This window comes from Myotis nattereri (assembly GCF_964212035.1).
Source record: "Myotis nattereri genome assembly, chromosome: 1".
NCBI lineage: Eukaryota > Metazoa > Chordata > Mammalia > Chiroptera > Vespertilionidae > Myotis > Myotis nattereri.
In genome coordinates, this window is record NC_138075.1 from 109,328,232 (window position 1) to 109,354,268 (window position 26,037).

The window sequence follows — 26,037 nt, forward strand, 5'->3', positions numbered from 1 at the left end:
GAGAAGTAAAGAAGAAAGCACAATGAGACTGGTAGGAGGGGTGGAGGCCCGGAATGGGCTGGTCCAACACCCACATGTGCTACTTTTTTAATCCGGAGGGAAATTTTCTCTGTGGAGGCTGCCCGTGAGGAGCAAGGGGTCCCAGCCCCACACCAGACTCCCAGCCCAGGGTTCCAGAGCTGGGAAGAGAAGTCCCCACAACTATGGACTGTAAAAACCAGTGGGGATTGTGGCTGAGTGACAAGGAGGCTGCTAGAGTCCTAGATGTTCCATTGAAAGGGCTGGTGCATGAACTTACTTGCCAGGAGTCGGTCCATCCTTGCTGTTTCAAGGGACCTGGCATATATGGCATACTGTTCTTAATATGTTTGCTCACCTTCTTGGCACTATGTGTTTTAACCAAGGTCACCTCTCTGAGAAAGGTTGTTTCCCCAGGTAGGCATTTTCCCCTGAAGTTAGGGAGGGAATAAAACCCCTTAACTAAGTGCCAGGCAGGTAATTAATCACTTTAACTACGAACAATCATGTTTAAGCTACATAATCTTTACTCCCTGGAATGGAGATAAGAAACGCCCTAACCTTTGGAATAGAGATTGATAGGATTGGAATCAACTGGTATAAATACAGATGTAACAAGACAACAGGACACAGGACCTAGACACAGAACCTACACAGAACCTAGAGACAGAAGAACCTCTCTAGAGACAGAACATGGCAAAAGATCCTGGACAGAAACTGGCCACAGAACCTAGAAACAGAACCTAGCGAGAGAACCTGGCTGAAGAACCTAGAGAGAGAACCTGGCTACAGAACCTGGATAGAACATGGCAAGAGAACCTGACTAGAACCTGGTGACTGAACCTGGCAAAAGATCCTGGACAGGACCTGGCTACAGAACTTGATTGGAGAACCTAGCTAGAACCTGGCTGAAGAACCTGGCTACAGAATCTGGTGACTGAACCTGGCTGGAGAACCTGGAGAACCTGGCTGGAGAACCTAGCAAGAGAACATGGACACAGAACCTGGCTGGAGATCCTGACCAGAACTTCGCTGGAGATCCTAACCAGAACTTGACTAGAGATCCTGGTTTGGCTCCTGATCAACTGAACGCTGTCTCCGTGTCATTCCTTCTTCGCCGACTCCGTCCACACCTTTGGGGACCCCTGGACCTTCTGGGGTTGGACCCCAGCACTTAATCAGGGATCCAGACACCTATGGGGAGGAACAGGATTGTCTGGCATCAGGGCAGGAACTCAGGGATGGCTTTCTCCTAGACAGAGTTACTCACAAAGGTCTTTATTCCTGTGCTGGGATCTCCCCTGTCACAGGGCTGACTGGCAGCCATATCTGAGTCTCCATCAGCCTGGAGTACAGTGTTTCCTCCACCATCAGGATTCCTCAGGATTCCCCCAGACTATGCCCCATCCAATTTGCAGCCCCACCCAAGCTGTTTGTAGCACCTTTTATATATGAATGGTCTGTCCTGGCTCAGGCTTCAGACTTTTCTAAAATCTCTCAAACAAGCTTCAGCTGGTGACAGCTTGCCCCAAACCTATCAATAAAAGGCCCAAGACCCAGCACTAGCACCAGGCTGCCTTACTTCACAGCTGGGCCTCGCCTAGCACCTCTTAGCCCAATACAAGTAGCAAATAGCTATCTGCAGATCCGTCTGTAGCTCCTGCTGGGTGCCCCCAGGCAGTGGCTGACTTTGCACCTCCCTGGAGGCCACAGAGCAAGTGAACCCAGTGGACAGCTTCAAACCATAGCAGTTTACAACTCTACACAACCACAAGTGAGACATTCAAGAGGCAGACTTATTGAGCACCAAAGCTCCACATAAGCAAATCCTGTTCCATAGGGGTGTTTCCTGCACAGCAGCTCAGCTGTTCCTCACAGCCTCTTGTCCTGGGGGTCAATTCCTCCCAGTGACACTTACAGCAATCAAGGCTCAACTATAACAAGACTGTGCACACAGCCCACACAGGGCTGCACCTACAGTGCCCAGGTCAGGTGACTGGGGAGGCTGAGCCACTGGGCCCTACAGGATGCCTATTACACAAGGCCACTCTACCAATTCCAGGAGATATAGCAGCTCTACCTAATACATAAAAACAAACACAGGAAGCAGCCAAAATGCAGAGACAAAGAAACATGTCACAAATGAGAAATGGAAGCAAGTAAACTACTGGATACAGAGTTCAAAACCATGGTTATAAGGTTACTTAAGGATCTTCATGAGATTTTCAAGAATCTTAGTATGAATTTCAAAGACATGAAAAAGGACCAGTCAGGAATTAAGCATAAACTAACTGAAATAAAGCATCATTTACAGCCTGGCCAGCATGGCTCAGCAGTTGACCCAGGAACCAAGAGGTTGCAGTTTGATTCCTGGTCAGGGCACATGCTTGAGGTTGTGGGTTCGATCCCCAGTAGGGGGCGTGCAGGAGGCAGCCAAACAATGATTCTCTTTCATCATTGATGTTTCTATCTCTCTCTCCCTCTCCCTTCTTCTCTGAAATAAATAAAAATATATTTTAAAAAAGGATCATTTACAGGGATTCAACAGTAGAGGATTCTGAGAGTCATATCAATGATTTGGAATATGAGGAGGCAAGAAACACCTAATTGGAAGAGCAAAAAGAAAAAAGAATCCAAAAATATGAAGTTAGTGTAAGGAGCCTCTGTGACAACTTCAAGCATACCAACATTCGCAATATGTGGATGCCAGAAGGAGAAGAGGGAGAGCAAGATATTGAAAATCTATTTGAAGAAATAATGATAGAAAATTTCCTCTACCTGGTGAAAGAAATAGACTTACAAGCACAGGAAGCACAGAGTCCCAAAGAAGAGGAACCCAGCCCTAGCTGGTTTGGCTCGGGGGATAGAGCATCGGCCTGCGGACTGAAGGATCCCAGGTTCAATTTCAGTCAAGGGAACATACTGTGATTGTGGGCTCAATCTACAATAGGGGTCGGTCAGGAGGTAAGCGGTTAGTGATTCTCTCTCATCATTGATGTTTCTATTTCTCCCTCTCCCTTACTCTCTCAGAAATCAATAAAAATATATATACAAAAAAAACAAAAAACAAAAGAGGAACCCAAAGAGGCCCACACCAAGACACATCGTAACTAAAATGCCAAGGGTTAAAGACAAAGAGTATCTTTCTTTCTTTTCTTTCTTTTTCTTTCTTTCTTTTTTTTTTTTTAGTGCTGTGCATTTAGATGTTTTTTTCGTTGTATTTTTATTGATTTCAGAGAGGAAGGGAGAGGGAGAAAGAGAGAAACATCAATAATGAGAGAGAATCATTGATTGGCTGCCTCCTGCACGCCCCCTACTGGGGATCAAGCCCACAAATCAGGCATGTGCCCTTGACTGGACTCAAACCTGGGATCCTTCAGTCAGCAGACCGATACTCTAGCCACTGAACCAAACCAGTTAGGGCCAAACAGAATATTTTGAAAGTAGCGAGAGAAAAACTGTCAGTTGCCTACAAGGGAGCACCCATAAGACTGTCAGCTGATTTCTCAACAGAAACTTTGGAGGCCAGAAGCGGGTGGCAAGAAATATTTAAAGTGATGAGTGGTAAGATCCTACTACCAAGGTTACTCTACCCAGCAAAGCTCTCATTTAGAATTGAAGGTCAGATAAAGAGCTTCACAAACAAGAAAAAGCTAAAGGAGTTCATCACCACCAAACCAGTATTACATGAAATGGTGAAGGGGAAAAAGAAGAAGAAGGAGAAGAAAGTGAAGAGATTAAAAATATGAACAGCCCTGACTGGTTTGGCTCAGTGGATAGAGCGTCGGCCTGCAGACTGAAGGGTCCCAGGTTTGATTCCAGTCAAGGGCATGTTCCTTGGTTGCGGGCACATCCCCAGTAGGGGGTGTGCAGGAGGCAGCTGATCGATGTTTCTCTCTCATCGATGTTTCTAACTCTCTATCCCTCTCCCTTCCTCTCTGTAAAAAATCAATAAAATATATTTTAAAAAATATGAACAATTAAATGGCAACAAATACAAATATCTATCAATAACTGAATATAAAAATTAAAATCAATAAACAGAAATCTAATGAACAAAATAAACTGGTGAATAAAATAGAACCAGAGGTATGAAAGCATGGAAATGACTGATGAATCTCAGAAGGAAGGTGGGTGGTGGGGACGGGAACAGATTAACCAAAGATCTTACCTATGGACACACAGAGTAGGATGGTAAAGGGCTGGAGTGAGAACCGTGCGGAGGGGGTCAATGGTGGGGAAAGGGGGCATGTGTAATACTCTCAACAATAAAGATTTTTTAAAAAAAACAACACCACTAAAAAAAATACACACTTCTGAAACATTGCAAGCAATCAAGGCTTTGTGTTTTTGAAAAGCTACTAAGTATCTGAACGATGTCACTTTACAGAAGCAATGTGTCCCATTTGGTTGTTACAGTGGTGCAGTTGGCAGGTGTGCCTAGGCCACTTGGGGCTGGACACAGGGTGAGTAGCCCAAATACAGTGCTGAATTTCTGCTGCATAAGCTTAAAAATGCAGAGACTGATGCGGAACTTCAGGGTTTAGATGTCCATTCTCCGGTCATTGAGCACATCCAGATGAACAAAGCTCCCAGAACTTATGGAGCTCATGGGCAGATGAACCCGTACATGAGCTCTCCCTGCCACATTGACCTGATCCTCACTACAAAGGAGCAGACTGTTCCTAAACCAGAGCAGGAGGTTGCACAAAAGAAAAAGATATCCCAGAAGAACCTGAAGAAAGAAAAACTTATGGCCCTGGAGTAAATTCAGCATAAAGTAAATATTAATAAAAGTTAAAAAAAATATATAAAGAATCTGGCCGTGGAAAATGATGTCATGGTAGCTGTTGTTGACAGAGGATATCAAAGGGAGGGGCAACTTTTGTTTTTAAATTGATGAGAGAGAGAGAGAGAGAGAGAGAGAGAGAGAAACATCAATTTGTTGTTCCACTTATTTAACTTGCAATCTTGGCATATCCAGATGATGCTCTAACCAACTGAGCTATCCGGCCAGGGTGAGGGGTGACTCTTATTTACAACAGGATAAGTCTGTGCCTGGAAGATATATGAGGATGTCTGCTTCCAGACCCTTTTTGGGGACCTCTATACTAATAATAGAAAAATATGTAAATTGACCATCCCTCCGCAAGGCCCACAGCCAATCAGGAGTGAGTATGCAAATTAACCTGACAAAGATGGCGGGCGTGTGGGTAGCGCGTACGCGCTCAGGCGCCAAGCGGCTGGTGGCAGGGTAGGACGCTTGCATCGTCGCCATGGCAACAGCGCAGGCGATCCACCCCGCCCCGGGCCTCTGGGCAGAGCGGGAAGGCGGAAGGGTGATCCAGCCAGAGCAAAGGCAGTGCCGGCAGCCAGGGGAAGGAAGGCCTATTCTTGCTCAAATCTGTGTATTGGGCCTCTAGTATTTTAATATCCTGGTGCAATATCTCTGCTGCTACATATTTAAGAATTTTGGAACAAGACAGGGATGCCCCCTCTCACCACTCCTGTTCAACATAGTACTGGAAGTGTTAGCCATTGCAATTAGCCAAGAAGAAGAAATAAAAGGCATCCAAATTGGAAAAGAGGAAGTAAAACTGTCCTTATTTGCAGATGACATGATATTATACATACAAAACCCTAGAGACTCCATCAAAAAGCTACTAGACTTAATACATGAATTTGGCAATGTAGCAGGATACAAAATTAACCCCAAGAAATCTGAGGCATTTCTATACACCAATAGTGAACTTTCAGAAAGAGAGATTATAAAAACAATCCCGTTTACCATCACACCAAAAAAATTAAGCTACCTAGGAATAAACTTAACTAAAGAGGTAAAAGACCTCTACTCTGAAAACTACAGGATGTTGAAAAGAGATATAGAGGAAGACATAAACAGATGGAAGAACATACCGTGTTCATGAATTGGTAGAATCAACATCATTAAAATGTCCATACTACCCAAAGCAATCTATAAATTCAATGCACTTCCCATTAAAATACCAACGGCATACTTCATAGATCTAGAACGAACTCTCCAAAAATTCATCTGGAATAAAAAAAGACCTTGAATAGCTGCAGCAATCCTGAAAAAGAACAAAGTAGGTGGGATCTCTATACCAGATATCAAGATGTATTACAAAGCCACTGTTCTCAAAACGGCCTGGTACTGGCACAAGAATAGGCATATAGATCAATGGAATAGAATAGAGAGCCCAGAAATCGGCCCGAACCAATATGCTCAATTAATATTTGACAAAGGAGGTAAGAACATACAGTGGAGCCAAGATAGTCTCTTCAATAAATGGTGTTGGGAAAATTGGACAGATATATGCAAGAAAATGAAACTAGACCACCAACTTACACCATACACAAAAATAAACTCAAAATGGATAAAGGACTTAAATGTATGACAGGAAACCATAAAAATTCTAGAAGAATCCAAAGGCAACAAAATCTCAGACATATGCCGAGGCAATTTCTTCACTGATACAGCTCCTAGGGCACTTGAAACTAAAGAGAAAATGAACAAATGGGACTACATCAAAATAAAAAGCTTCTGCACAGCAAAAGAAACCATCAACAAAACAACGAGAAAACCCACTGTGTGGGAAAACATATTTGCCAATGTCATATCTGATAAGGGCCTAATCTCCAAAATTTATAGGGCACTCATACAACTCAACAAAAGGAAGATAAACAATCCAATCAAAAAATGGTCAAAGGACCTAAATAGACACCTTTCAAAAGAGGACATTCAGAAAGCCAAGAGACATATGAAAACATGCTCAAAGTCACTAATCATCCGAGAGATGCAAATCAAAACAACTATGAGGTACCATCTCACACCTGTCAGACTGGCTATCATCAACAAATCAGCATACGACAAGTGCTGGAGAGGATGTGGAGAAAAAGGAACACTTGTGCACTGCTGGTGGGAATGCAGACTGGTGCAGCCACTATGGAAGACAGTATGGAGTTTCCTCAAAAAACTGAAAATGGAACTCCCATTTGACCCTGTGATCCCACTTCTAGGAATATATCCCAAGAAACCAGAAACACCAATCAGAAAGGATATATACACCCCTATGTTCATAGCAGCATAATTCACCATAGCTAAGATCTGGAAACAGCCTAATTGCCCATCAGTAGATGAATGGATTAGAAAACCGTGGTACATCTACACGATGGAATACTATGCTGCTCTAAAAAGGAAGGAACTCTTACCATTTGCAACGGCATGGATGGAACTGGAGAGCATTATGCTATGTGAAATAAGCCAGTCAATGAAGGAAAAATACCACATGATCTCACTCATTCATGGATAATAGAGACCATTATAAACTTTTGAACAATAATAGATACAGAGGCAGAGCTGCCTCAAACAGATTGTCAAACTGCAGCGGGAAGGCCGGGGAGGGTTGGGGTGTCGAGTGTGTTTCCTTCCACGACTCGCGTGGAGTAGGGTTCGGTATCTGAAAGAGGAGCCGCACAGCAAATGAGAGAAAAAGACACGAGATAATTTTGCAATATTGGGGGACCAGGCGGCAAGTCCCGAAGGACTTCTCTTCTCCCTGTGCTCAGGCCTCACCAAGCTTTTATTCATCTGGGATGCACCCATAGCATAGCCCTAGGCAGGTGACCCCCTGCAACAGGCAGACTAGCCCATCAGCAAGGATTTACATAATAATAAATGGGGGAGCAGTTTCAGCTACCACTGTCTGGACAAACAGAGTTGGCGCCTAGCTCCGAGCTTTGGGAGGGCTTCAAAGGCACCCAGCCTTCAGGGGGTTTCTCTGTCTATGCTTATCAGATAGTGAAGGCAACAAACAGTTTCCCACATTGGGGGACAGGAGGTAGGGGGGTAAGAGATCAACTAAAGGACTTGTATGCATGCATATAAGCATAACCAATGGACATAAGACACTGGGTGATAGGGGAGGCTAGGGGACTGTGTAGGGCGGGGGGGAAAAATGGACACATATGTAATACCCTTTGTATTACTTTAAGCAATAAAAAAATAATAAAAAAAATTATAATTAAAAAAAATATACAGAACCTGGCTACACAGAACTTGGCTGGAGATCCTGGCTAGAGAGCCTGGCTAGGCTGCTGATCAACTGAACGCTGTCTCCGTGTCAGTCCTTCGCCCACTTTGTCTACACCTTTGGGAACCCTTGGACCTGCTCGGGTTGGACCCCAACATCTGAGCTGCCAAGGACAGTAGTCCTCCAGCTACATTGATTGACTGCAGGTGGGCAGTGGAGCTCCTCTAGGCACCCACCTCTGTAGCTAAGGACCTCACAGGACACCAGGGGCTGACTGTAATTGACAAAATGAAATGGCAGGTGAAGGAGCTGTGGCAAAACTCCAGACCGAAATCAACTGTCCCATCTGCCTGGATAACCTGAGAGACCCTGTCACCCTCAAATGTGGGCACAACTTCTGTCGCTCCTGCATCAAGAGGTCCTGGACTGATGTGCAGGACAGGTTCCCTTGCCCTGTGTGCCGTCACCCATGCAAAGAGAGGCACCTGTGGAGCAACACCCAGCTGGGAAGGATGGTTGACATGGCCAAGCTCCTCCAGATCACCGGGGCCAAGATAAAAAAAAAAGAAGAAAAAAAAAAGAATTTTGACTCTGACACTAATGATACATACTGATTGGTCTTAAGAATCAGGATTCCTAGTGATTAAAGAAAACTCTTCTACCTAAGGGACTAACAGTTGTCATTGGACAGGAATTCTGATAAAACTCAGTTGGCCTGGAAGGGGGTTTGGTTAGTTGACTGGTAAAGTCCCTTATCTATGAAATTTGGTGATTACATAAAGCTGTCCTTGATATACAGTATTTTTTAAAAATCTTTAATATTAAAAGTATTACATATGTCCCCTTATTTCCCCGATTAACCCCCTCCAGCCCACCCCCATTCCCCACACCAGACCCCCACCACCCAACTGTCTGTGTCCATGGGCCATGCATATATGCATACAAGGTCTTTGGTTGATTACCTCCCACCCACCCACCCTCCCTTCCTTCACTCCGAGATTTTGCACTCTGTTCCATGCTTCCATGTCTCTGGATTCACTCTGTTCATTAGTTTATTTTGTTACTTAGATTCCATATATGAGTGAGATCATGTGATACTTGTCTTTCTCTGGCTGGCTTATTTCACTTAGCACGATACTCTTCAGGTCCCTCCATGCTGTCTCAAAGAGTAAGAGATTCTTCTTTTTTACTGCTACATAGTATCCATGATATAAATGCACCACAGCTTTTTTATCCACTCATCTACTGATGGACACTTGGGCTGTTTCTAGATTTTAGCTATTGTAAATTGTGCTGCTATGAACGTAGGAGTGCATATATTCTTTCTGATTGGTGTTTTGGGTTTCTTAGGATATATTCCTAGAAGTGGGATCATATTTAATTTTTTGAGGAAACTCCATACTGTTTTTCATAATGGCTGCATCAGTCTGCATTCCCACCAGCAGTGTACTAGGATTCTCTTTTCTCCACATCATTGACAGCACTTGTCATTTGTTGATTTAAAAAACAAACAAATATATATATATATATATATATATATATATATATATATATATATATACACACACACACACACACACACACACACACACACACACACACTAGAGGCCCGGTGCACAAAAATTTGTGCACTCGGGTGAGTCCCTCAGCCCGGCCTATGCCCTCTTGCAGTCTGGGACCCCTCGGAGGATGTCCACCTGCTGGCTTAGGCACGCTCCCTCTGGCAGCCCGGCAGCCCTCGGGTATGTCCACTTGCCAGCAGGGAGCAGACCTAAGCTGCAGTTGAACATCCTTAGTGCTGCTGAGGAGGCAGGAGAGGCTCCCGCCACCACACTGTGCTGGTAGCCATCAGCCTGGCTTGTGGCTGAGCAGAGCTCCACCTGTGGGAGTGAACTGGCCGCCAGGGGGCAGCTCCTGCATTGAGCGTCTGCCCCCTGGTGGTCAGTGTGTGTCAGTGACCAGTCATTCCCAGTCGTTCTGCTGTTAGGGTCAATTTGCATATTACCCTTTTATTATATAGAATAGAGGCCTGGTGCACAGGTGGGGGCCAACTGGTTTGCCCTGAAGGGTGTCCTGGATCAGGGTGGGGGTCCTGCTGGGGTGCCTGGCCAGCCTGGGTGAGGGGCTGATGGCCTTTTTCAGCCTGCCCACACCCCCTTCAGGCTGGGGGTCCCCACTGGGGTGCCTGGCCAGCCTGGGTGAGGGGCTGATGGCTGTTTTCAGACTGACCAAGCCCCCAGTGACCAAAGCTCCCAGCCTTTCCTTTTTCTGTTTTTTTTTTTTTATTCTCTCCAGCTCCGTGGCCATGGCAACTGGAAGCAGGTATCTGGGGTTTATTTACCTTCTATAATTGAAACTTTGTTGCCTTGCGAGGAGGCAGTAGCCAGCTGGGAAGCTTGGCTTCTTCTATCATTGGGGCAACCAAGCCTTCTGCTTGCTCCAGCTCCGTGGCTGCCGGCTGCTATCTTGGTTGGGTTAATTTGCATATAGTCACTCTGATTGGTTGGTGGGCGTAGCTTGGGCATAGCAAAGGTACAGTCAATTTGCATGTTTGTCTATTATTAGGTAAGATTTTATTGATTCAATGAGGAAGAGAGAGATAGAAACATCAATGATGAGAGAGAATCATAGATCAGATGCCTCCTGCATGCCTCCTGCATGCCTCCTACTGGGGATGGAGCCCACAACCCAGGCATGTGCCCTTGATCAGAATTATTGAACCCGGGATCTTTCAGGCCACTTGGCATCGCTCTGTCCACTGAGCCAAACCGGCTAGGGCTTTTTAAAATATATATATATATATATATATATATATATATATATATATATATATATAGTGTTTTCAGAGAGGAAGGAAGAGGGAGAGAGAGTTGAAATCATCAATGATGAAAGAGAATCATCGATCAGCTGCCTCCTGCACACCTCCTACTGGGTATTGAGTTCACAACCTGGGCATGTGCCCTTGACCTGAATTGAACCTGGGACCCTTCAGTCCACAGGCCGAAGCTCTAGCCACTTAGCCAAACCAGCTAGGGCTGTTGATAGTAGCCATTCTGACAGGTGTGAAGTGATAACCTCATTGTCATTTTAATTTGCATCTGATGATCAGTGATTTTGAGCAGTTTTTTCTCTTGGCCATCTGTATGTTCTCTTTGGAGAAGTGTCTATTTAGTTTCTTTGCCCATTTTTTAGTTGGATTGTTTGTCTTCCTTTTATTAAGTTGTATGAGTTCCTTAAATATTTTGGATATTAACCCTTTATCAGATGTATCATTGCCAAATATATTCACCCATATAGTGGGCTCCCTTTTTTTCATTTTGTTGCTGGCTTCTTTTGTTGTGCAGAAACTTTTTATTTTAATGTAGCTCCATTTGTTTATTTTCTCCTTAGTTTCCTTTGTTCTAGGGCCTAGGAGATTATCTGTAAACATTTTGCTAGGAGAGATGCCTGAGATTTTGCTGCCTATGGTTTCTTCTAGCATTTTTATGGCTTCCCGACTTATATTGAAGTCTTTTATCCATTTTGAGTTTATTCTTGTGTATGGTGTAATTTGGTGGTCCAGTTTCATTTATTTGCATGTATCTGTCCAATTTTCCCAGCACCATTTATTGAAGAGACTGTCTTGAGTCCATTGTATGATCTTGCTTCCTTTGTCAAATATTAATTGAGTATAATGACGTGGGTCAATTTCTGGGGTCTCTATTATGTTCCATTGATCTATATGCCTGTTCTGTGCCAGTACCGGCTGTTTTGATTATGGTGGCTTTGTAGTACAACCTGAAATTGGTACTGTGATTCCTCCAACTTTGTTCTTCTTTCTCAAGATTACTGCGGTTATTCGGGGTCTTCTTTTGTTCCATATAAATTTTTGGAGTATTTGTTCTAGGTCTGTGAAATACGCTGTTGGTATTTTAATAGAGATTGGATTGAATCTGTAGATTGCCTTGGGGTCTTATGGACATTTTAATGATAGTGATTTTACCAATCCATGAATACAATATATTATTCCACTTGTTTACATCTTTTTCTATCTCTTTTTTTTTCAGGTTTTAAAACTTTTTATTTGCATATTAAAGAATTGTGCATTCTAATAATTAAAATAATTTGAACAACAAAAAAATGGCAATCTGATTAAACTGCATTTTATAGCCCGCAGGACACCTTGGACCAGCTTGGTTTTTACTCTAGATTTCACCATCGTCCCACCCAGCTCGTTCCTTCACCAACATGCAAGTTCTTTCTCTTCCCTGCCAGCCAGCCAGGCAGATGGGAGCGGCAGGTGCGGCCTTAGTTGTGAGTAGTTCTGATGTGAAAAGGGTCAGCACAGTCACTTAAACTGATCCAACCTCATTGCATTTTACAAAGTTAGACAGCTAAAAGAAGTAAAATAAGTAAGCAATGTTTGTGGAATGTACAGTGCATATTGGCGGCATGTGCCTCATTACCATTTGCCTACTTGTTTCTCCTGTTCAATCGTTTCTTTTGAAAACAATGGGGTTTTCTCTTGCGTTGCTGTCTTCTTCAATTTTCAATTTCTTAATCTCAGCCATATGGTAGAGGAAGCTGAGTGAGGTGCGTGAACGAGAGGAGTCCGAACTGCTCAGTGACCACCTCTGAGTCTTCTATCTCTTTTCAACGTCCTGTAGTTTTATGAATACAGATCTTTTGACTCCTTGGTTAAGATTGTTCCTAAGTGTTTTAATTGCAATGGTAAATGGGATTGCTTGTTTATTTTCTCTTTCTGAGAATCCATTATTGGTGTATAAAAAGGCCATTGATTTTTGGGTATTGATTTTGTATCCTGCCAAATTCATTTATTACCTCTAGTAGTTTTTTTCTAGAGTCTTTAGGGTTTTCTACATACAATATCATATCATCGGCTAATATTTATTTTTACTTCCTCCTTTCCAATTTGGATGCGTTTTATTTCTTCTTCTTATCTGATCCCTGTGGCTAGGACTTCCAGTACTATGCAGAATAAGAGTGGTGAAAGCTAACATCCCTGTCTTGTTTCTGTTCTTAGGGGAAATGGTTTTAGTTTTTGCCCTTTGAGTATGATGTTGGCTGTAGGTTTGTCATATATGGCCTTTATCATGTTGAGATACTCCTGGTATTCCCATTTTGCTGAGAGTTTTTATCAAAAATGGGTGTTGGATTTTGTCTAATGCTTTTTCTGTGTCTGTTGATATGATAATGTGATTTTTGTCTTTCAATTTGTTTATGTGATGTATCATGTTTATTGGTTTGTGAATATTGTACCAGCCTTGCATCCCTGGAATAAATGCCACTTGGTCATGGTGTATGATCTTTTTAATATATTGCTGGATTTGATTTGCTAATATTTTAATGAGGATTTTAGCATCTATGTTCATCAGGAATATTGGCCTGTAATTCTCTTTCTTTATAGTGTCTTTATCTGGTTTTGGAATTAGGGTAATGCTGTCCTCATAAAAAGAACTTGGAAGTGTTCCTTCCTTTTGGACTTTTTGGAATAGTTTGAGGAATATAGGTGTTAGTTCTCCTTTGAATGTTTGGTAAAACTCCCCTGTGAAGCCATCCAGATTTGGGTTTTTGTTTTTTTGGAGTTTTTTTGATTACTGCTTCTATTTCATCAGTTGTTATCGGTCTATTCAGGTTTTCTGATTATTCCTAACCAAGTTTTGGGAGATTGTAGTTTTCCAGGAATTTGTCCATTTCATCCACATTGTCCAGCTTGTTGGCATATAATTGTTCATAGTATTTGCTTAAAATCCTTTGTATTTCTGTGGTCTCAGTGGTTACTTCTCCACTTTCTTTCAGATTTTATTTATTTAGGTCCTCTCTCTTTGTTTCTTGATGAGTCTGGCTCAGTTCATCAATTTTGTTTATCCTTTCAAAGAACCAGTTCTTGGTTTCATTGATTTTTTTGTGTTGATTTTTAATTTTTGTTATCTATTTCTGCTCTAATCTTAATTATTTCCTTCCTTCTGCTTACTCTAGGCTTTTCTTGTTCTCTTTCTAGTTCTTTTAGTTTTAGGGTTAAATATGTTTATCTTGTTTTTTGAAGTAGGCCTATAGTGCTATGAACTTCCCTCTCAGGACTGCTTTTTCTGTGTTCCAGAGATTTTGTGTTGTTGTGTATTCATTTTCATTTGTTTCCAGGAATGTTTTGATTTTCTTATTGATCTCGTTTAATGATATGCTATTTAGCCTCCATGTGTTTGAATATTTTGGAGTGTTTTGACTGTAGTTGATTTCTAATTTCATTCCACTGTGATCGGAGAAGATGCTTGATATGATTTGAATCTTCTTAAACTTGTAAAGACTTGTTATGTGTCCTAACATATGGTCTATCTTTGTGAGTGATCCATGTGCAGTTGAAAAGAATGTATATACTGCAGCTTTGGGGTGAAATGTTCTATAAATGTCAGTTAACTCCATCTGATCCAGTGTGTTCTTTAGAGTCACTATTTCCTTGTTAATTTTTTATGTGGAAGATATATACAGTGAAGTCAGCAGGGTGTTAAAATCTCCTACTATGACTGTATTGTTGTTGATCTCTCCCTTAAAGTCCTCTAGAAGTTTATGTATATATATACATATTTAGGTGCTCCTATATTTGGGAGCATATTTGTTTACCAGGATTATATCCTCTTGTTGTATTGATCCTTTTAGTATTATGTAGTGACCATTGTTGTCTCTTGTGGTGGCCTTCATTTCGAAGTCTATTTTGTCAGATACGAGTATTGCTACTCCAGCTTTTATTTCTTTTCCATTTGCATGGAAACATTTTTTCCATCCCTTCACTCTCATCCTGTGTGTGTCTTGTCCTAAGGTGGGTCTCTTGTAGATAGCATATACATTCGTCAGCGGTTCTCAACCTGTAGGTCGCGACCCCTTTGGTGGTTGAACGACCCTTTCACAGGGGTCGCCTAAGACCATCCTGCATATCAGATATTTACATTATGATTCATAACAGTAGCAACATTACAGTTATGAAGTAGCAACGAAAATAATTTTATGGTTGGGTCACAACATGAGGAACTGTATTTAAAGGACCAGAAGGTTGAGAACCACTGCATTAGGTCCTCGGGTTACCTCGGAGATTGGTTCCTACGGCGTGACTTAATGCGGTTTTCGCCGCAAGTTGGAACCCACCTACATAAGCACCTGCGTCACTCACATGGAGCACATACACAGTAGTAATGAAGTGAAACAGTAAAAAAAAAAATTTAAAAGAAAGATCAATTCCTGACCTTTACTTGTGGTAAATAAATGATAAAAAACATAAAGCACATATGTACATACATCGAAATGACAGAACTTTTTCTTAATAAGTAGATGGGAGATGGCGATGTAACCATGAAACGACCTGCGTCGAGTCCAACATAACCTGAGGACTGTCTGTATTTGGGTCATGTTTTTGTAACCATTCAGCTACCCTATTTCATTTGGAGCATTTAATATATTTAAATTTAAGGTTATTATTAAAAGGTTCTTATTTATTGCCATTTTAATTCTGTATGCCTAGATTTCTCCCTCTATTTCTTTTCCTCATTACAGCAGTCTCTTTTGTATTTTTTGTAATGCTGGCTTGGTTGTGATGTACTCCTTTAACCTTTTTTTTGTTTGGGAAGCTCTTTATCTCACTATCCACTTTGAATGATAGTCTTGTTGAGTATAGTAATCTTGTTTTCAGATACAATGGGGCCCTGACTTACATGTGTCCCGACTAACGAGTTTTTCGAGATACGAGCCGTCTGTCGGCCGATTTTTTGCTTTGAGTTGCGAGCTAAAATTCGGGTTACGAGCCAGTTTCAGATACCCCACTGCTAGTTGGCGCAGTGAACATCACAGTGAATGCCCAGCATCACGTGTCTCACTTGTTCACTTTTTGATTTGACATACGAGTAATTTGAGTTACAAGCTCCGTCACAGAACGAATTAAACTTGTAAGTCAAGGCCCCACTGTACTTGCTTTCCATTACCTTGAGTACTTTATGCCATTCCCTTCTGACCTATAGAGTGTCTAATGAGAAATCAGGTGTCAGCCTTATGGGAGCTCCTTTATAGGTAACAGTTTGCTTTTCTCTTGCTGCCTTTAAGATTCTCTCTTTGCCTTTAATTTTTTGCATTTTAATTAGGATGTGTCTGGCCATGGAACTGTTTCAGTTCTTCTTCCTTGAGACTCTCTCTGACTCCTGAATTTCTGTGACTTTTTCCTTCTGCCATTATTTTTCAAACGTGTTCTTTATCTCTTTCTCCCTTTCTGTCTTTCTTGGCACAGCTACTATTTAAATATTGTTATATTTCATGTTGTCCCACAGATCTCTTAAGCTGTCCTCCTGTTTTTTTGTGGGGTTTTTTTTGTTCTCTGATTGAATGATTTTTTCAACTCTGTCTTCTAATTCACTGATTTGATCCTCCGCTTCCCCTAATCTGCTGTGTATTCCTTCTAATATGTCTTTTATTTTTGCCATGCCACTCTTTATTTCCATCTTTATAGTTACTACATGTTTTCTCATGCTGTTGAGCATGTTTAACATCATTATACTGAACTCTATATCAGATAATTTTTTTTCCCTCCATTTCATGTATATCTTTGTCTGGAAAATTCTCTTGTTCTTTCATTTGGGGGTTCTTTGTATCCTCATTTCGGCTGCCTGTTTGGGTTTATTACTATGTATTAGGTAGGTCTGCTACACTAACTTCTAGTGCAGGATAGTGTCAAATGCTGTTTCTGATTAATTAGATCAGGCAAAGACTCAACTCCTCCAGAGACCTCCAATTCCTACAGACTGATAAGATTCTGTCTTGAATAGTCCTTAAGTAATCATTTACAGATGTAGCAAGAGTTTTTCAACAGGTTGGGGCAATTGCTTCTGCCTGGAGACTAACTCTCATACTCTGTCTCCTATTGAGCCTCAGAACTTTGCACCTTGGGGCAAGGTGTTTCCCAATATGGTGGGTCAGCTTTCTTCCCCCCAGGCAAAGCCTCCTGTATAGCAAATGTCTGTGTGAGAAAGATGACTCAGCACAGGAAACCAGGGTGTCTGACTTCTGAGCTCTAACTCCAGAGCCCCCAATCCTGGCTTCTGCCCACACAGCTCCAGTGCACTCTACCCTCCCTCTGCCAGAGCACAAGGTGAGTGGCTACATACTAAATTTATGCTTTGGCCCTTTTTTTAAAAAAAATATATTTTATTGATTTTTTTACAGAGAGGAAGGGAGAGAGATAGTTAGGAACATCGATGAGAGAGAAACATCGATCAGCTGCCTCCTGCACACCCCCTACTGGGGATGTGCCTGCAACCAAGGTACATGCCCTTGACCGGAATCGAATCTGGGACCCTTCAATCCACAGGCTGATGCTCTATCCACTGAGCCAAACCGGTTAGGGCTGTGCTTTGGCCTTTTAAGAGGTTGCCTGCATTTCTAGCTGTCTATTCCTGGCAGACAGCAACCCTTGTCTTCCATTGATTATTCTGGAAGTTTTTTGTATTTTAGTTGTAATTCCTGGGAGTGTGTCCATGCAGCATTCATTTACTCTGCCGCCATTTTTAATCTCTTTAAAATATATATATATTAAAAATTTATTATTTTAAAATATTTTTTATTGATTTTCATTTTTTCAATTTTTTTTAGAGAGAGAGTAGAAGGGAGCTGGAGAGAGAAACATTGATGTGAGAGTGAAACATTGATAGACTGCCTCCTGCACGACCCCTACCGGGAACCTTTTGGTGCATGGGACGACACACAACCCAACTGAGCCACACTGGCTAGGGTGCATAGTATTTTTATATTAATTTATCTTGTGTGCTTTATTTTTAGGAAACACGAAGGAAGGAAGGCATTGTGAATCTGAAACCTCATGAAGAACCTCTCCGTTCTGAGATTCTTAGTGGAAAATTCACCATCTTAGTGAGTCTTCATGGACCCCTCTTGTAATGTCTCATTATTTCTTTTTGTAGCTGTTGTCCTCTTTGGTTTGTTGCTGCATACCTTATGCCGAATCTAGAGAGTTTCCACAGTCAGGAGCAGATGTAAAGCAGCAGTGCAATTTGGCATAAAATTATTCTAGTAATAATTGAAATTATTGAGAATCAGTTGTACTGTAGATTTAGAAATTTTTTTTCATTGGTCCATAACAGTCAAGGCCTTTGGAATGGGTATATAATGTGTCAGAGGCCCGTCCTATGTTATTGAATGCAAGCTTCAATTAGAATCATAGCCTTGCAGGTAAGTATACAATGGGTGGATTTTATAAGTTTTCCTCTGCTGTTTGTTTCTTTTGGCATTCTGCCTGGGAAATTAGCTAATCAGCCAGTGTAAACCATATTTTAATTTCTGCAATTGAAGATTTTAGATAATGTGTTTTTTCCCTATCACTGAAATATAGTTTGTTTAGTTATAGTTTCTGAGAATCAGTCATGGGATGACATAAACTTTCTTCCCTTCCCTTTCTGAGGCAATTGATGCAAGTGAGAGAAGTATTGCCAGTATCTGTTATCTTCATATTGGAAAGCAGTGTCCAGGATATAATAATCCTTAGAGGTTATTGGGATTTTCTATTTGATTTCTAATGTCTTTTGTTTTATTTGCTCTAGGATGTTCGGGACCCAACAGGAGCCTCCATTGCCCTCTTCACTGCCAGATTGCATCATCCCCACAAGTCAGTGCAACATGTGGTACTTCAGGCTCTGTTTTACTTGTTAGACAGAGCTGTGGATAGGTGAGATTATCTTTTAGGTGGTCAACATTCAGATGGGAAAGTGACAGTTCTTGATTTGATAAAACTTAGCAGTGCCTTCCATATGTTTCTCGGATATGTCCTGAGCAGTGAGTGCTACGTATGGAAAATGTCCCATGTCCTTCAAGGCTTGGCATGTTTCCAGATACTATCAAGCTGGTGGGTTTTCTGTATCTTTACCTGCTATCTCTTTTCAGAATAACAGAAACTGAGAAAGCAAATAGCAATTTAAAAATATTTATTTTATTTTATTTTATTTTATTTGAAAACATCTTTATTTTACTTGATGGTTGAAGGATAATTTGGCCGCAGTGGTGTTGTGTACTGTCAGAGTCTGGGCAGTGCGTCCAAGGTCTCCCTGCTTGTGTGTCGGATGACAACCTCCTCCCCCCTGCTGGAGCTCCTTTTCTTCTTGTGCTGCTGGGCCACCTCTCTGAACCTCCCAGACCAGCCTCTGCTGTCCCTTTAAAAAAAATTTTTTTTTAATTGATTTCAGAGAGAAAGGGAAAGAGAGTGAGAGACAGAAACATTAATGATGACAGAGAATCATGATCAGCTGCCCACAACCCGGGCATGTGCCCTGACCTGGAATCGAACTGTGAACTCCTGATTCATAGGTCAATGCTCAACCACTTGAGGCACCATCCTGGGCCCTTCCTCGCCCCCGCCCCCCCTTTTTTGATTAATTCTCAGAGAATATTTTTTCCATTGATTTTAGAGAGAGTGGGAGGGAGGGGAAGAGGGAGAGAGGAAAAAGAGAAAGAAACATTACTTTGAGAGAGCCACATCAATTGGTTGCCTCCCCCATCAGTCCCAAGCAGGGTGGGGAATCTGCAACCAGGTATGTGCCCTTGACTGGAATTGATCCCACGACCCTTCAGTTCCAGGGCTGACCCTCTAACCATTGGGAAACACCAGCCAGGGCAATATTTATTGATTGATTTTAGAGAGAGAGAAAGAAACATCAATTTGTTGTTCTACTTACAATTCACTGGTTGCTTCTTGTATATGCCCTGAACCTGCAGGTTAACACTCTAACCAACTGGGCTACCTGGTCAGGGCCTGTATTGGTTCTTTTTGTTTACTCGTTCCTGATTGTTGACTTTTAAAAACCCTCTGGGGCCTCAGTATCTTTGTAAAATAGGAAAAATGGTATTTAACTCAGAAGATTTTGACAATCAGGAGTGAAGAGTCCAAAAGTATAAAGTTAAGTAAAATCTTGTTTATCAATAGGCACATAAACAAAAAAAACCAGTTTAGGTTATATCTCTCCCCCTCTAAGGTAAATAATATCATTAATATTCTTTGGAAAAGGAAACTGAAGTCCCAAGAAGTTATATGACTCTTTTACAGTCATCACATATTGGTCCAAGCAGTTCTAAGATCCTGTATTTTTTCCTCTTGGCTAGAGCATTTGTACCCTGCTGTGTTGTTTTTCTGCTGTACTTTTTACCTTCGTGCTTGCCTTTACAGCTTGTTACTGCTCTGGATGTTATGGGCTGGTCCTCTGGGTTAGGAGTGATATATTTAGGACTGATACCTGATACAGTAACAGAGCTCTGCACAGCTTTAGTCATACTGTGGATTTAAGGGATGGGAATAGCCAAAGGATTGTCTCAGTTGAAGCTCTCTGTCCAGTTTACTTGTTACTGCCTTGTTAATATTTTCATAGTATTTAGCTTCTGCTTTTGATGCTTAGCGGGAGATAGATCTAAACTACACACAACATTGTTCTGAAAAGGAGAAGTTACTAAGGAGAGAGGACCAGTGGTCTCAGGGGCCCAGTACTGCACAATTAGAAGTGTGGAATGTCTCAGTTCTTTTTAGTGATTGGTCTTCAGGCATGATTTCCAGAATACAGGTTCCTTTGAAATTCTACTTTAACTCAGGGAAATGAATGAAAGACCCCTTTACCAGAAAATTCAGTATTGGCCTTCCTCCTTGGGCAGCTTAGAGAGTCAAAGCTCTCATATAGGCATGGCAGTAACCAAAGCTTGCTCTTTCCAGTGTGAGTATTTGATCCCACAGGAGCACCATAAAGGTAAAATCATAACATTTTTCATGATGTCCATTTCTTTCTTAAAAACCCTAGTGACCCCCTCATTATCCAGAAGGTGCATAAATGTCGTCTTTTTCCAAGGAAAATCTTCTCAATAGTGAGAAGAAATTCTTGTTTTCCCATGTTACCTTGAACCAGGATGGAAGAGGAGGAAAGCTCTCCTCTTTATTATCTAATGCCCTTTTTTAAGGTCTAACCTCTATGACTGGCCCTGTCACCACTCCAACCTGTCACAAATAAAATTCTTTTTATTCTGACTTTAATAGCAGTTGTTACTAATACTGATCATTTTGTGTTTAATTATGCATGGCTTTATGATGTTATTTATTTTATATTATTTTTTTAAAAAAATCTATTACTAGATTGTAAGCTCCATAAGGGTAGAGTACCTTCTTTTTTTAACATTACATAAGGGAAAATTCCCAAATCTCCCTAGGTGGAGAAGAAATGCTACCATAAATTTCCACATGCCCATCATCAAAGTGATCTGTAACCAATCTTGTTTCATTGATAGTTCCTCATCCACCCCTCCCCTCGATTTTTTTGAAGCATGTGAAGGACTGTGTTTTAAACTTCTTGGTGTTCCCAGTAGCATCCAGCTCAGGAATCAAATTCAGGAGGGAAGCAATTATTCTTAGTAGGGAATTAGCTATTATTGTAAACCTCATATTCTATACCCAGAAAAGTGAAAATCCTATCCCATTTTTATTTATTTCATGTGCCTTCAGAGGATGAACAGTTTTTGGAAATATAGAACCTGCATCATTTTGTAAGATTGCTTTTTAAAAATTAAATTCTAGCCCTAGCCAGTTTGACTCAGTGCCCTTTGGTCCATGCCAGCCTGGGGACCAAAGGGTACCAGGTTGGATTCCGGTCAAGGGCATGTACCTTGGTTGCATGCTCCTCCCCGGCCTGGGCCCTGGCCAATGCTCTATCGATATTTCTGTCTGTCTTTCCCTCTCTCTTCCACTCTCTCTAAAAATCAATGGAAAAAATATCCTCGGGTAAGGATTAAAAAAAAAAAAAAATTGCCCTAGCCAGTTTGGCTCATTGGCTAGAGGTTTGGCCTGTGAACTGAAGGGTCTTGGGTTCGATTCTAGTCAAGGGCACATGTCCAGGTTGCAGGCTCGATCCCCTTTTGGGGGGGGGGGGGGCGTGCAGGAAGCAGCCAATCAATGATTCTCTCTCATCATTGATGTTTCTATCTCTCTCTCCCTCTCCTTTCCTCTCTGAAATCAATAAAAAAATACTTTTAAAAAATTAAATTCTATTTCTTCTGGCACTGTCTTCTCTCTGTTTCAGTCTCCTGCCTCAAGCTGGAGCTGTGAGGGGAAATTCTATAATTCTTTGAATTTGGTCTTTGATGAGTTTGTGAAGAAATGAGAAGTCTCTAGACCTGGATAGTAATGGTGCCATTCGATTAATAGCATCTTTGCTCTTGATGAATCATAATCTCTCTGGGGTCATAAAAAGAGTCAAGATTTAGCATATTAGGGGCCATTTGAAGGGGCTGCTAGAGAAACTTGGGTGTACCTCACAATTAGATATTTTTAAAATACTACTTTGAATTGGTGCTTCTGTCTTAGATTTTATTGAAAGGATAAAGGTATAGAGGCTTCCAGGAGCCAAAAATTTTTCTCAATTTTAAATAAATGTGAAAACTCTTGCAATTACCTGTGAATAGTCCAGTCAAGTAATAATTTATTCTGTGTATAAACTAAAACAAGTAATGATCTGGCTTGGTAGAAGAGGCAACTTTGGAAAGTACTTAGCCATTAAGGTTGCACTGAGGAATACTTTTCGTATCTTCATGTGTTCCCAACTTCAATCTTGGAATAGGCTCACCACCTTTCATTTTACCAGGGGTCCACAATTCACCTCAGTTCTGACACTGTCTACCTGGAGATAGCCTCAGGTCCCACAGGTTAAGGATTTTCAGTCCTAAACACTGTCTCCTTCTACCCCCTTCAGATACCAATGGCAAGTCCAGGTTGTCACCTCTGCTTCTGACCAATAGGCTGTGTAGATCAGAGGTTTCAACCACCCATTCCTTGAATTTGATGAATTTGCTAGAATGGCTCACAGAACTCAGAGCAATATTTTACTTACTAGATTACCAATTTATGATAAAAGGATATAAACCAGGAACAGCCAGATGGAAGGGATGCATAGAGCAAGATATGAGGAAGGAGCACGGAGTTTCCATACCCTCTCTGAGAGAGCCATTCTCCCAATACCTCAACATGTTCATCAACTTGGAAGCTCTTTGAATCCCATCCTTATGAATTTTTATGGAGGCCTCATTACTTAGGTGTGACAGAATAAATCATTATCCATTAGTGATTGAACTTAGTCTCTAGCCCCTCCCTCACACTTCCTTCCCAGGTGGGGATGGAGCTGAAAGTTTTTGGTTTCCCTGGCAACCAGCACCCATCCTTAGTAACTTAGTGACATTCCAGCAGTCACCTCAATGACAACAGACACCTTTATTGAACTCTTCACTTAGGAAATTCCAAGAGTTTTCAGAATAATGCCAGGAGCAGGGTCAAAGACCAAATATATAGTTCTTATTACAAATCACACTATCACAATAAGGTAAATCATCTTTTTGTAAGGCTAGTGTTCAGGGAGGTGGTTATTTTGGTCACAAATGTGTTCCATGCTTTCGTTTTTGCCCCAGGCTTTCAATCTGCCTCATTCATCTGATTACTTAAATGTTTTTGTTCAATGGTTGCTTTACAGCTTTGAAACTCAGAGAAATGGACTGGTGTTTATCTATGACATGTGTGGTTCTAATTATACCAACTTTGAGCTGGATCTTGGCAAGAAAGTCCTAAACCTGCTGAAGGTAAGGCTGTGACAGGACCCTCTTAACTCCTTTAAAGGTTAGGATACTTTTTTTTCTATTCTTTGAATTTAGGAATGATGTAAATTTTAGACATTGTGTTCCATTTAAAGGCCACCTATAAAAGATGGCTGATTACTGCTTCCTCAGAACAAGAAATGGTCTTAAAAGTAAAATGGGAAGAATTTAAATAAGAAATGCACAAGAACATTCTGAATCATAAAGGTGTGGCATGTCTCTTTCCTGGAGTTTTGTAGAATAAGAATGAATGAAGTGGCCAGTGTCCATGAAAACTGTCATTAGCCAGTGACTTTCAGACTAATTCAACCTAGTCAGATATATGTGTGGGGGTTTTTTTAATTACAATTTTTTTTAATCCTCACTCGAGGATATGTTTTTATTAATTTTAGAGAGAGAGGAAAGAAGAGAGAGAGAGAGAGAGAGAGAGAGAGAGAGAGAGAGAGAAATATCTATCGATTGCCTCCCTTTGTACTTGCCCTGACCAGAGATTACACCCACATTCTAGGTGTATGCCTTGAACAGGAATCGACCCACAACCTTTAGGTATATGGGTCAACATTCTAAGCAACTGAGCCACTTGCCAAGGCCAGAAATATGTTTTACATTATGATTTAGTGCACAAATATGTAGAGTTACATACATAGATAAGGTTCTTAATCACTTATCACAAACTCTTCTGTCCAGAAGGCTTTTGTAATATCTTGAACTTTAAAAGATAACATGGCCCTAGCTGGTTTGTCTCAGTGGATAGAGCATCGGCCTGTGGACTGAAGGGTCCCGGGTTCAATTCCGGTCAAGGGCACATGCCCCGGTTGTGGGCTTGATCCTCAGTAGGGGGTATGCAGGAGGCAGCCAATCAATGACTCTCTCATTATTGATGTTTCTATCTCTCTATCCCTCTCCCTTCATCTCTGAAATCAATAAAAATACATTTTAAAAAAAGAAGATAACATGTATACCATGCTATAACCGAACATTAATATTTCTGCAATGGAATGTATTATAAGGAGTGTAAAAGAATAAAGGCTGCCCTAGCTGGTTTGCCTCAGTGGATAGAGCGTTGGACTTCGGACTGAAGGGTCCCAGGTTCAATTCCAGTCAAGGGCTTATGCCCGGGTTGTGGTCTCGATCCCCAGTTGTGCAGGAGGCAGCCTATCAATGGTTCTCTCTCATCGTTGATGTTTCTATCTCTCTCTCCCTCTCCCTTCCTCTCTGAAATCAATAAAAATATATTTTAATAAAAAAGAAAAAGAATAAAGGCTATGAATAAATAGCCTAGGGCATTTCAGATTAGTTTTCGCTAACTTTTAAAAATATATATTTTATTGATTTTTACAGAGAGGGGAGGGATAGAGAGTTAGAAACATCAATGAGAGAGAAACATCAATCAGCTGCCTCCAGCACACCTCCAACTGGGAATATGCCTGCAACCAAGGAAAATGCCCTTGACTGGAATCGAACCTGGGACCTTTCAGTCTGCAGGCTGATGCTCTATCCACTGAGCCAAACTGGTTAGGGCTGCCCTGTGAATTTAAAAAAAATATATATATATATATATATATATATATATATATATATATATATATATATATTATTGATTTCAGAGAGAAAGGGAGAGGGAGAGAGAGATAGAAACATCAAGGATAAGAATCATTGGTCGGTTGCCTCCTGCACATCCCTTACTGTGGACCGCAACATGGGTATGTGCCTGATCAGGAATTGAACTGTGACCTCCTGGCTCATATGTCAATGCTCAACCATTGAGCCACACTGGCCAGGCTGCCCTGTGAATTTTTGCACCAAACTTATGAAAGAAATTTAAGGTTTTCAGAATTATTTAGATTTTAGAATCTGTGGGTAGGGATGTGTGTATTTGTGTATACATATTTATAAAACAAAACAAGCTTTACCCTTACTGTGAGCAGTATTTTGATTATTCTCTTCTATTTCATATTTTTAAAATGTTAGTTATGACCTATTAAATTAAATTCAGGACCCACTGAGTGACAAACATTCATCTAAGAGTCTATGGAGTCTTTGTTCCAGGACCTCACTTGGGAGTACTGAGGAACTAGATTTCTAGAGGTGTTGCTTTACTATTACAGTTGTTTTCTGGGACTTGAATTTTTCACTCATTATTTTACTGAAATTCCTCTTGTGGTATGTAGCTGTGATTTACTCCTTTTTATTGATAGTTGAAGGATTGTTACTTTTTAATTCGTTATCCGTTGATGCATATATATCAATTTATTCATCTGCTTTTCTACTAATGGCTCCTTGAATTGTTTCCTGATTTTTGCTATGAATAGTGCTG

General features: G+C 41.2%; 1 protein-coding gene across 2 annotated transcripts in view; it reads left to right on the plus strand.

Moving 5' to 3' along the window:
• Positions 1-26,037, plus strand: part of PTPN9 (protein tyrosine phosphatase non-receptor type 9) — a 162,250-nt gene that overhangs the window by 67,018 nt on the left and 69,195 nt on the right. Inside the window, exons 3-6 of one of the 2 annotated variants that reach the window (XM_081084468.1) lie at positions 12,219-12,362; positions 17,880-17,969; positions 18,656-18,780; positions 23,600-23,705. In XM_081084468.1, the coding sequence (XP_080940594.1) occupies positions 12,297-12,362; positions 17,880-17,969; positions 18,656-18,780; positions 23,600-23,705 (387 nt within the window). In that variant the 5' untranslated portion in view covers positions 12,219-12,296. The remainder of the gene's footprint in view (positions 1-12,218; positions 12,363-17,879; positions 17,970-18,655; positions 18,781-23,599; positions 23,706-26,037) is intronic. The other variant, XM_081084467.1, reaches the window with a different exon arrangement.